At 44.5% G+C, this 13,017-nt stretch overlaps 1 protein-coding gene across 3 annotated transcripts in view; it reads right to left on the reverse strand.

Annotated features, from left to right (window-relative positions):
- Positions 1 to 817: 817 nt before the first annotated feature.
- Positions 818 to 13,017, reverse strand: part of LOC126354870 (patched domain-containing protein 3) — a 382,944-nt gene continuing 370,744 nt past the window's right edge. For all 3 annotated transcript variants that reach the window (XM_050004872.1, XM_050004871.1, XM_050004873.1), the window contains 4 exons: positions 8,217 to 8,530; positions 5,779 to 5,991; positions 4,716 to 4,925; positions 818 to 2,965 (listed from right to left, as the gene is read on the reverse strand). In XM_050004872.1, coding sequence (XP_049860829.1) covers positions 1,748 to 2,965; positions 4,716 to 4,925; positions 5,779 to 5,991; positions 8,217 to 8,530 — 1,955 coding nt within the window. In that variant the 3' untranslated portion in view covers positions 818 to 1,747. The remainder of the gene's footprint in view (positions 2,966 to 4,715; positions 4,926 to 5,778; positions 5,992 to 8,216; positions 8,531 to 13,017) is intronic.

Here is a 13,017-nt window from a genome sequence, read left to right on the forward strand (position 1 = left end):
ATTTATATTCCACTTGTTAATAGTGTGCTGCATAATGCCTGCCTTGCTGTTATCGGTCAGACGATCATATCACTCAGATATGTATTTATTTTGACATGGATCGGATGCTCCTTCTTTAAATAAGAGGTAGAAATATAAACGAGTAATTAAGTAAAAAAATGACGCTCTGATAAAGCACGAAGACATCAACTGATTCGGCATGAAATCACGTACGATGGTTGCCTGTCATGGAAAATAATTGGAGTACTCTTAAGTGTGGAAATACAGTTGTCAGTTTCTTTTCGTAGACGCTCAGTTGGAAATCCGTACCACTGATTACACTAAAACAGGAATTAGTAACTAAAACTTTTCTTCAAATTTTTTATGTGTTGAATGACAAAATCTAATATAAAGGTGTACTGTGACAGCCCAGAATTCTGAACTCATTAGTGTCTTGTTGTGTACCGCGTAAGTGTTCAACAACCCTTCAACATTTTTCTCGTAGGTGTACACGTTATATGTTCAAAATTATTTCCATTGAGACATGTCGCTTCATTTGTAACATGAAGGAACTGCTTGGACTTTTTTGTTTACGGTTTAATAGAAACAATACTTAGAGGTCTTTGGTGCTTTTGAGAGTCAAACGGATCATTTTTGGTTGGGGAAAATTGAATTCTGCACCACTTTGGTATTCTGAAACGTTCATACATAAAAATGTAGTCTAGATGAATTAAAAAAGAAATATCGAAACTTTGAAAACATCATTTGCGTTTGAAACTACTATAAAAACTCCAAACGAAATTTTCTGAAATACGGAAACACAGATAAAAAAACCGGATTCCAGAGTTCGAACAGTTGCTATCATTTATTTAAGTCTTTGGCTACAGATATTTACACTGTATGAGAAAGAGATCCATTAGAGAGAATGGTCTGGAAGACGTATTGGCGAGCATTATGAAATAAGCATTATCATAGAATAATTCCAAAGCAGATCTGAAAGAATTACAAGAATAGAATTGGATTTTCCATTTCAAAGTTAACATTTTCAAGAACCCAGGATCTGACATACACACTCTACATATAAATGTTTGCTTGTAGGATAATACATTTACCGAAAAATATAAATAACAATTAATGTCCCATTTCATTAGAGGTATATTTTAAAATCACTTGTTAGCTGAATGGAAACAACAAAACTGTTTCATCTTCAGGGGTTCATCGCAGTTTTGTTTCCAGGCAACTAACTTATCGATTACACCGTCGATGAGCAAGACGTAGAGTACTGGGGTGCGGCTCTTCTCGAGACGCAGAAAACGGCGCAACAACATTGTATAAAAGGTATAAAAAATATTCACACGTCGCTCGAACCACTCGTACAAAATTACACAGTCGTTGTTAGTTTTCTGTAACGTCCTGCTGAACATTCTGACCACGGAAAGTGTCAGTCCGCGTGAAACAATTGGAGGAGTAACAACTAGCTTACCTTCCCGCTTCCTCCACATTATTCTGGTATTTACTCCCAAAAAGTTGGTATTGAACATAGCCGTTACACCTACCAGACCTCGTGAATTATCATGGAGGCAAGACACCTTAAAGACACCGTTCACGCACTTTAATGGACTACAATGGAGATCTGTAAGCGGTGTCATTTAACCGACGAACTGTCCTCACGGTACTCCGGAGGTTGTTTCCATCTCTGTGGTCCCTGAGGCTGAGAACTGTCCGGAGCTTGGGCAGGCCGACGCACGTCGAGGTATCGCCCGCGGTGTCAGCGGAACTTGTGGTCGCCTCTGGAGTGCACCTGGTACTGGTGGCCGGTGCGCGGCGAGTGCTGCGAGCGGGACCTGGGCCGGCTGTGCGCATGCGCGCCGTTCGTTTCGTGCACGGTGTACCTCCTAGGGATGTGGGCGTCGTCGCGAGGGCGCGCGCGGCCACGCGGGGCTTCGCCATCTTGCCAGTGGCGAGGTCGGCCGCGCCCCTCCTCGTCGCTGACGTAGCCAGAGTTGTTGTACGCCTCGGGGATCCTACGGAACACCTCCAGGCTGGCCGACGACTTGCGCCACCCTTCCTGGTAGCGGCGTCTCTGCGCCGCCTCCTCCTCGTCTTCTTCCTCGGCCGCGGTCGTCTTCTTCTGCAGACGCCTCTGGGACTTGCTGGAGCTGGACTCGCTGGAGTCTTCTCCCGACGTTCCCAGACCCAGATCCTTCTCTACGCCGCCACCGTTCCCGTCGCTGTACTTTCCGCCACTGTACGGTGAAAGCCCAGACAGAGGCACCCCGAAATGGTGGTGGAACGGGGTGCCCGACGAACCACCCAGGAAGAGCGGCTGAGGAGTGACTCCGGCATCACCGTTTGCTTTGCGGAAAGGGTACCCGTTTTGGTGAGTCGGCTGAAGAGACGGATGCGGAATACAGTAGGGATGTGGGAAAGCCTTCTCCACTGCCGACAGGTGGGTCTCAACAGGTGCTTCGCCGTCCTCCTCCTTCTTCCTTCGCGTGCAGGAACCGGGCCCAAATATCGACAGCAGGACTGGCAACAGGAAGAGGCCGTGCATTGCTCCAAAGAAGATGACCAGGAACACCATCTTGAAAAATACCAAGAAGATGTAACTGCCTGCCAGTAGCAGGGAGATCACAGCCAGAATAGTACTGGACGCTCCTTGGATGATAGGGAGCCCCAGTGCATACAGGCATTCCTTCACCCTCTCCTCAGGGTGCGTGGCCTTGGAAGACATGTAGGCGTAGCAGATGTGTGCTGTGAAGTCCACGGAGAAGCCGATGCACATTATGAGGTTAATCATGGAGATGGAGTCGAGGCGTACGCTCCAGAGCGCCATGTAGCCGGCCACGCCAGCCTCGATCGATATGATGGAGAACGCCACCCACAGCGAGCACAGAGCATTCGGGATGAAGATGAAGCACACCAGCATCATGATCGAGGCGCCGATGATCATGCTCTGGATCGACGTCGGCCGTACCAATTCAAACTAAAACAAAACAGAACTTGTTGTACATATTACATCTTTTGTGGAGTCTTTCATAATTACTTTCTTGCAATCATTATAGGCTGATAGCCAATAAAGTTCACTGTAATTACAGACATGTTGATTGAAAATACACGTACATTGCATTAATACAAAATGAGGAGGAATGGTCGTAGATGTACTTATATAATTTTATTATGTGTTTGTTTCGACTGCAGATATTTTATTAGATTTCTGATGCATTTCAGTAACTTGTCATCTTCAAGAAGAAACGAAATACATTAACAAAAAGCACTAGTGTATCATGAGTGCAAACTTATGTTTCGTACCGACAAAGCTGACGACATGCACCTATCTGTTTAATGTGAGGAAACTATTAAAATATTTTTGATAAAGACGTCATACAATTATCATATACTGATTGGATGCGTCTATTTTCTTTTTCAAATGCTGCGTGACTGAGAACTCCTGCCACTCGTGCTACCAAAAAGTCAGATTATCAAATATATACCGTCCTAAGAATCCAAAAACACTGCCTCCAGGGAATAAACAGACACCACTAGTCTCAAAGAGGTGGTCGTGAAAAATTTAACGATTACTGTAGCAGCATATATTCTTTCAGTTGTCCAGGTGCGTTTACAGTTCCATTTCAGAACGTGTAACTTACTAGATTAACCTAATCGTATTCACCAGGTGCTGCAAGCGTTGCTCTTACACATGCTCAGTGTATGCATACCAACCATTTATATTGTTCAAAAAAATATTCATAAGACTAAGCAGAAAATGAAATGGTCAGTGCTGTCGAGAACAGAATGTTCGAGAACAGAACTTTTGAAGGAAATTTCTTAAAATAGTGGTTCAAATGGCTCTGAGCACTATGGGACTTAACTTCTAAGGTCATCAGTCCCCTAGAACTTAGAACCACTTAAACCTAACTAACCTAAGGACATCACACACATTCATGCCCGAGGCAGGATTCGAACCTGCGACCGTGGCGGTCGCGCGGTTCCAGACTGTAGCGCCTAGAACCGCTCGGCCACTCCGGGCCGGCCTTAAAATAATGATAATGTTTCTCTGCAATCTAAAAATAGAAGGAAGAGATGAATAGTGAGTGGAGTGCTTACGGGAGAATTTTGTTGTTGTTTAGGGCCTAAGTTAAGAAGAGTTTCAGTCCGTCTCTGAACATTATGAACCTCTCATCAACTACAGATTAAAATGTGTATGATTATTAACAAAAAATTTTCCACTGTGTGTGGCCCCAACTTGCTTAATGTTTATCCGTAAGTTTCTTAACCACCCAGTGCATCACTATTAGGCATTTATGGCATTACCTTTCTTTTGTAATTTATCGTCACAGCTGCTTACTGCGCTAAGTTTCAGAGAACAGTCTACAGTAAGCGGCTTTATTTTCCTTCTATTATAAGCAGATGTCTATCTATTTTTTGTAGCAAGTTGTTACCAGTGACATTGATTTTGCTTTACTTTCCGATACAGGATGATGCAAATCTGTATTGGATCATTCCTCGTAATAATCCTTCCATTATTGCAGAAAATATTTACGTTATTAGAGCAGACTGGAAACAGTGACATGGGAGTCAATGAGAAGCTCCATCAGAAACGCAGCCCTGATGATGGCTTAAATGTGTTTCATGTTTAGTGAAAGAAATAGATAGAGTAATCTATAAGCGACTACCTTATTATGCAGTCTACAACTACTGTTCGTACACCGTACATGAAACTGTTGTGAGCGTACCTGATCGAAGAAGACGAAGTACGGATGGAAGACGCTGACGTTGAGTGGCGATTCATGACAGATTTTCCTGAGCGCCCTCACCATGGCCTTCTCGTCGTTGGATGTTGAAATGTTGACAGCTTGTATCAGGAATCTAGAGGCGATGATCCTAGTTCCATCCTCGTTGAATTTCACGTCTAGCGAGAACGGGTTTGGTTTGAACAACCACAACTGAAAGAAATGGAAAACCCGTTTTGTGGTCAACAGTAGTGTAAAACAAAATTCCCAAATACATTACACATGATGGTATAAACAATATTACGATTAATATTTGAGAACATTTCTCGTGAAGAAACAGCGGTCTGGCTCAAAGTACTTTAAAATAAATTAAAAACAGTCTTGAACGCAATAAAATGTTTGTTTACAATGGTTACCGGTTTCGCTCGGAATGTGACCATCTTCCAACCGTTTATACCACGATGGTAGGCGGTGGCGGTGAATGGAGCAGGTGTTATGATCCATATTTTATTGCGGCGAAGACTGTTTTTCATCCATTTTAAAGAATATTATTGTTATTTATTTTATAAATACACACGAAAAAATCGTCAACTCGCCGAAAATGGATTGTAATTCACATGCAGGATGGTCAGATACAGTGTGAAAAGCTTGTTTACGAGTTGATCACCACAATCAGGCCGCTGCGCGTGCTAATTCAAGCGGTCCGACGGATACGAGTACAATGAGTGTCAGTTGTTCTCTTACCGTAGGTGACGGCGCATGAAGAAACTGTTGCGCCTTTGGTTCGGCATCGAACCTTATTACCATCCCATGTCCAATTTTTGTATCGCTATAGAGTCCGGTTTTAGGTTACCAAATGAAGCACACGTTTGGCGGCACCGTCTCCGATTGTCAACTTCAACGGTCTTAACCGGGAAACGCTGCAACATATCGAACTTTCTCTTGACAGTTATTTATCAGCACTGCCTACCCTGGAACGTCCTTACAAGTTTCCCAGACTATTTCTGACCATTCTGCATAGTCATGTAGAACTACTGTAGGTGACCCTACGCCCAAGCTGACTGACCTCTTTTAGTGTGTTGATGAAGTCCTCTTCTGTGTCGATGCTGACGTTGAGGTAGTCCTCGTTCCTCCTGATGTAGCCCACGAAGGAGCGGAGCCACGACTCCGTGTACAGCGGTGAAGATATGAAAGTCGTGTTCTCGAACGTCTGCGTCAGGTTCTCGATCTCGTCTTGCACGGCTCGGTCAGAGTAGTTCAGGTTTCCTGTGATAACAACCTATAACACAAAAGAGCAATGTATAGTCAGTATTGCAATAGACAATGACTGGCTGTTTCTCTGAGTACGTCAGAGGTTGCCGTCCAGCCTAAGATCTCTATCCGACGAATAAATCTCCACGAACAGAGCCTTGTGTCACTGTCATCGAAACTTGTGTTTCGAAAGTCTCTATACGATGTATGGCAGTGGCTTACGGCGTTACACCATTTTGTGCACATTCCGGGATGGTGCGTGTATAACCAACCTCCGTATCACAACTGCTCAAATTTTACACTCCTACTCATTACGCTACACGTTCAGGGAACAGAGTAATGCAGATTGGATTAGTGTCTCTTGCGAGGTGTGTTTTCATATTGTCTGGAGGAATGCCTTTCGAAATGATCAATAACATTCCTTTTGAATTTCTCTTTGGAGTTTATGATTATACCCCTAACACTCTCACTCTAGCCAAATAAATATTTTACAAATAAACAAGCTCTTTTTCGAACCGTCTCTGTCTTTCTCTTTTTCTGTTCGGTAAATGACTTCTTAATCTTAAATATTTTCTTCGTGTTCGGTACAGCAACTGCTATGTAGTGTGAAAATGTACCACCGCGATTCCATCTTGGGTACATAAGTTCTTTACATATTATTGATGGCTAATCGGCCCCTGCCCATTCTCGACTGGTACAAGCATAACTGTATAAGAAATCTTTCAGTTAAATTGTGATTTCTCATCTACTAGGCCTATGTAAGAGTTTCATACCTGTGAGACGAGTTGACCTAAATATTTCGCTCTTGTAAGAAACTGTAACGCGTTATTACCTCCGCTGGCGCATTTTTCATTGTCTCGTGAGTCAACTTTCAGTCTTTTTATGAAAGACTGGATAGATACGTAGATTACTATCTCAGGCTGCGTAAGGGCGATCATGGTATTGTGCGGATTTCGAAAGTGCATCGAAAAATTGTTGAACCGGTTTCCTCATATAAGGGGGAAAAGTCGCATGTCCGGAAATGCTTCCTTTTAAAGCTGTTACTGGAAGAAATTGCGTGCTGTTACTGATAAAAGTAGAACTATTAATTCAGTCTTCGAGAATGTACAATCTTTAAGTATGTTCATGATGGGTTTGAAGTACGTATTTTCACATTTTACGGCATGTAACAGCGATGTGTATCATGGCAGGGGGATAGGCAAAGAATGGCCAGTTTTATGATATAAACTTATGTCTAATCAAAACTTTTTGATTTTATTGCGGTTACGTCTAGGTGTTAGTTTCTGAAAAAGACGCTTAGAATGTACAAATGCTTTATGAACAGTTCTCGGAAACGAATGAAACATCGACGTCGTTTGATGTCTTTAGAATTTCGCCACACTCCCTAGTGTCATGACGTAACTGGAAAAAACTTTAAATAATTCTAGGAGTCTCTAAGAGTTAGTACTCTGCAAGCAGTTCATACGGGAAACTGGCAGCTGCTAACACACAATATGCAATTGTACAATGTTCTGCAAATAATATCAGAAAAAATTAGTCTTTCCAGACATGTGTACAAGACTTTTTCCTCTTCATTTGGTGTGAGGAATGCACTCCTAAGGTTCGCTCAAACAATTTTAATGTGTTCTCTGTGCTAACAATATAGTGTTGCTTTGTTATTAGGCTTATTTCAGTCATTATCATTAGTGTATTAATGAAAGAATGTTAAGCAAGTGTATTCAATGTAATGTTAGTTATAAAGGGAAGTTGAGACGAAAAGTCTTCTTAGGTGAAAGATAGGCCATGGAAGACTTCAGTTATCGAGGTACAATAAATACAAATAAAAAGTATGAGTTGATAACCGTGACCGAAGAACTACCCAATGCTGAAAAAAACATTCTGGAAGTATGTGTCCACTATAGGAAATGCCAACTCGCGAATGGCACAAGCACAAAACATTCATGTTTTGCGTACACATTCTATGAAGCCTCGCCCCTCCTGTGTACTTCCCTTATTTTTTTTTTTTTAATGTGTGGTATGGTGTTGTGGGACCGAACTGCTGAGGTCCCTTCATCTTATTTGTCAGGCACAGTATTTGACGCTTGTAACGATCCATAATCACCCATCATTACTGCTTTGGCATCTTCGATGCATTAGATTATATTGTAAGTCCGCTCCAAGATTTTGTTTACTTTTTATGATATTATCAAGCAACAGCCGCGGACACGTTAAAAACAGCTGTTACCACTGTGGAGACAAAGGAAATGCCCTGACCTGTATGCGGTAGGGGAACTCGCGGAAGTAGAAGTCCTCGCGCTCGTAGAACTCGACTGAGTAGGAGTCGGCGCGGGACAGCTTGCGTCGCTCCAGGCCCTCCTGCATGGTGGTGATGCCGTAGCAGGCGCCCGCCAGGTAGGCGGCGAACACGACCAGCACGACCGCCTTGGCGGACCGCCTGTTGAGCAGGGCGGCCACGTGGTCGCGGAAGAACGCCATGCACGCGTGCTCGCCGTTGTCGCGCGGGTCGTCGGGCGCCGCGGGGTCGATGCCGCCGGTGCACAGCCAGCGGTACCAGCGGGGTTTCTTGTCTGCAACGGGAGAGTCATCGGAGCACTCAGTGCAAGCAGCTCCCAGGTTGCCGAATGCTACACTCAGACACTCGTCGCCGGGACGTCAAAGCTAAGTTAACGCTCACACAGATCTTATTTCATAGTTCGACCGGCGATGTAAATGAAAATTTGCGAAGAAAGTGGAAAGAGTGAGATGGTGCTCTCAAACAGCATTACAAGAATCTTCTAGTACAGTCTCCTGGTGTGTTAGCAGACCAGCCCGTATAGACAGAATTGCGTACCTCGTGAAGGACGTGTAAGTGTTCTACAAAATACTAACACGAGTTATTTACCTCGGTGAAGATCAGTTTGGGCTCAGTAGGACTCTAGCAACATGCGAGGCAATACTGAGCCTATGACTTATCGCAGAAGACAGTTTAAAGTAGGAAGAGCCTACCTTTATAGCTTTTGTCGATTTAGAGAAACCTCAATTGCTGAGTGGTCAGCGTAGGTGGCTACTGTGCAGAGAATCCGAGTTCGATTCCTGGTACTGACAAAGGTTTTTTCTTGGTGAGAGGACTGGTATGGTATGCACTCGGCCTCGTGATGCCAACTGAGGACCTTCCAGACCGAATAGTAACGACTAATAAAAGTAAAAGAAAGATAAAGGGATGTAATCGCTTTAAATCAGACGATACTGGGAAAAAAAATTAGGAAATGTGATTTTAAAAGTAGTAGTAGTAGTAGTAGAGGGGTTTTGTTTGCGCACGACAGCAAGGTCTTCAGCGCCCGTTCAGTAACTGAGTGAGACGGGTGTCAAGAAAAATCCCAGAACAGGAATAGAAAACGGAACAGAAAACATGGGTAACAATCGTTGAAAAACATGTGCTCACCCACATCAAAGCGTGGGATGAAGCAGAGCGTCAGCAGTAAAACATGGACAACACAGGAAGAAAATGATAGAGGAAGCTAAAACAATGTAGCAGATGGAAGTGGCTGGCTGACCGCAAGGAAAAAAGGGGAGGAGTCAGCCACTCTGCAAAACACTAAAACCTCCAGCCTAAAATTTTAGGCCAGAGTCCAGACACATCACAAAACTTAAAAACCCTAGACACAAACGTCTTATCATTAGCTAAAACAGAAGGCAGATCCCCGGCAACTTGTGCTTCTGCCCGTGCATCACGGTATTAAATGCAGTCTGTTAAAATGTGCCGGACAGAGATGTGCTCACCACAAGCATCACAAAACGGTGGATCCTCCCGACGTAATAAAAAGCTGTGTGTGAGAGGACAGTGCCCGATCCGAAGACGTGTGAGGGCCACCTCATCCCGCCTGAGCAACCGGCAGGAGGAACGCCACGGCCGAGTGGTTGACTTTATCAACCGCAGTTTATTGGCCGTCACCGCCAGCCATTCGTCCTCCCACAACTCCATGCACTTCCTGTGGAGTGCAGCGACGACTGACTGCAAGGGAATAGGACACTGGACCACATCCTGCTCTCTGCAGGCCTGCTTGGCAGCCTAATCGGCCTGTTCATTGCCCCAGATGCCGACATGACCAGGCACCCAGCAGAAGGATACTTCTGTACCCCCCGTTGGAGCAAGTGCAGTTGGTTATGTATCTGCTGGACCATCTCCTCAGTCGGGTACAGGTTCTGCAGTGATTGTAAGGCACTAAGAGAATCGGAGCAGAGAAGAAATCGATCGCCCCGAACACGATTCATCTGCTCCAGTGCCTTCAGGATCGCGTGGAGCACCGCTGCGAAAACGGTATATTCAGCAGGGAGGCGAATCCGAGTAACTTGATCAGGGAACACTACAGAACAGCCAAGGAAATTCTCCTGTTTGGAGCCATCAGTGTACATGACAGTAAAACCGTGATGCACATCTAAAATGTTAAAAAACAGAGATAGGAATGTAAAATCTGGTGTGCGATCTTTCTTAAAATTAGTCAAATCTAAAATACGTTTGGGTCTCCGGAGGAGCCAAGGTGGGGATCTGCTTCAACTGCGACGCAAAACACGAAGACCAGCCATAGACATCGCAGCCAGGCAATCCTGTGCGCGAATCCCATAGGGCTGCGTCGCACGTTGCCGGTTATGAAATAACTGTGCCAGAGGAGGCTGAGCAACGGCAGGGTATGCAGGGGCGTATCGTGTGGACAAAGTTTTATACGCCTGGCGCACTGTAAGTAGCCGTCGCCGCATAGGAAGTGGCGGTTCACCAGCCTCTGCACAGAGGCTTGGTATGGGGCTAGTTTGGAATGCCCCAGTGGCCAACTGAAGCCCTTCATGGTGCACAACGTCCAACATCTTTAAGTAAGAAGGCCTCGCAGACCCCTACACCGTGCACCCATAATCGAGCCGAGATCGCACAAACGCCCTGTAAAACTGGAGCAGACAAGTCCTGTCAGCTCCCCATGTACTGTGGCTAAGACATTTTAGAATACTTAAAGCCTTAAGCGACCGCCGTTTCAGGTCTTTAAGATGAGGTAACCACGTGAGCTTCGAGTAAAAAATGAGCCCCAGAAACCTCACCGTGTCTTTAAAAGTAAGAATAGTGTCCCTCATCCGCAACTCAGGAAAGGTTAAAATCGAACGAGAACGGGTAAAAAGAACACATACAGACTTCTCGGTGGAAAACTTAAAACCACTCTTCCGCGCCCAGTCATCCCAACGTCTAATCGTAAGTTGCAACTGACGAGTTGTCGTTGCAAGGCTTGAAGAAGAGAAAAACAAAGAGAAATCATCCACAAACAAAGAACACTGGACAGGACTTTTCACTATGGACGTAATACTATTAATAGCGATGGCAAAGAGAGTCACACTTAAAACGCTACCCTGAGGGACACCGTTCTCCTGCTCAAAGCGATCAGACACGACGTCACCAATTCGGTATCTAAAATATCGTGGCGAGAGGAAAGACTGAATAAAAAGAGGAAGACAATCCCGAAAACCCCATTCGTGAAGTTGCTCCAGGATGAGACGCCTCCAAGTGGTATCGTAGGCCTTCTCAATGTCGAAAAATACACCTAGAAGGTGATGACGGCGTAGGAAAGCCTGTTGTATAGCCGCCTCCAGTAGGGCCAGGTTATCGAAGGTGGAACGAAACCTCCTGAACCCACACTGAAATCGACTAAGGAGTTGCCAGGATTCTAACATCCAGACAAGGCGGCGGTTGACCATCCACTCCAAGGTCTTCCCTATGCAACTAGTGAGGGCAACACTACGGTAGCTACTTGGGCTCGTGCGGTCTTTCCCAGGTTTTAAAAAAGGGATTAAAACTGCCACATGACTAAAATGCAGATTGTCAGTAGTAGGAAAATCACATCTAAGAAAGATAATTTTGCTAGCACTACAAATTTAAATGTTAGGAAGTATTTTCGGGAAGAAGTTATGTGGAGTGTGGACTTCCACGGAAGTAAAACTTGGACCATAGACAGTTCAGAAAAGAAGAAAATGCATTCTTCGGAAGAGTGATGTTACGAAAAATAATGAGGACGAATGGGCAAATCACGTAACTAATGAAGAGGTCCTGAATCTAATTGGAGAAACAAAAGAATGGATCAGTTAACAAGGCCTCTCTTGGGACATCGAATGTTTGTCTTTGTGTGTGTGTGTCTGTGTGTGCGCTTGCGTGTATGAGAGAGAGAGAGAGAGAGAGAGAGAGAGAGAGAGAGAGAGAGAGAGAGAGAAGTAAGAAAGATTAGTGCTTTACGTCCCGTCGACAATGACATCACTAAAGAGGGAGCACAAGCTCGGATTAAGGACGGATGAGGAAAGGAATCTGCTGTACACTGCCCCCGGAACCATTCCGTCATTTACCTTAAGCGATTCAGAGAAATCATGGAAAACCTAAATCAGGAAGGCCACACGGGCATCTGATTCGACGACCTCACAAATGTGAGTCCAGGGTCCTAACCACTGCGGTACCTCGCGCGGTGTGAGAGGGGCGGTTAGGGGAAGTGAGGGATAAAATTTGTAGATGGACACCAAGGTTTGAACACAGTAAGCAGGTTCAAATGAGTGTCGACTGCAGTAGTTATGCAGAGATGAAGAAGACTGCACAGTACAGACTAGCAGGGAGAGTCAAACCAGTCTTCGGACTGAAGACCACAACAACGACATCGTTTCTGGTACTACTCCACAGCTGAAGTGTGAAACATACATCCCGTATATGTCATGTACAGAGATATTTCCATCCTATATATTATCAACAGATTTTGTATCTGCAAATTTATATTTAGACTGTCGTGTTTTACTGTCAACGGTGCTGATCTAAATATGGGTATTTGATCTTACAATAGAACAACGACCATCCAAAACATTTGAAAAGGGGGTAAACCGAAGACTGAATTTTAGGATAATCTACCATTTACGGAAACATGTGAAAGCAGGGTCGGCTCACACCGAAACTAAACTACGAATACAACAGCCTCTTCAACACTATTAACAAAACGAGGCGGCGAAACAATATTGACTTTAAAGCCCACCGTTTTTTCGCTCTCTCGTGCATTTTACACATATC

This window comes from Schistocerca gregaria, chromosome 3, assembly GCF_023897955.1.
Source record: "Schistocerca gregaria isolate iqSchGreg1 chromosome 3, iqSchGreg1.2, whole genome shotgun sequence".
In the NCBI taxonomy this organism is placed as follows: domain Eukaryota; kingdom Metazoa; phylum Arthropoda; class Insecta; order Orthoptera; family Acrididae; genus Schistocerca; species Schistocerca gregaria.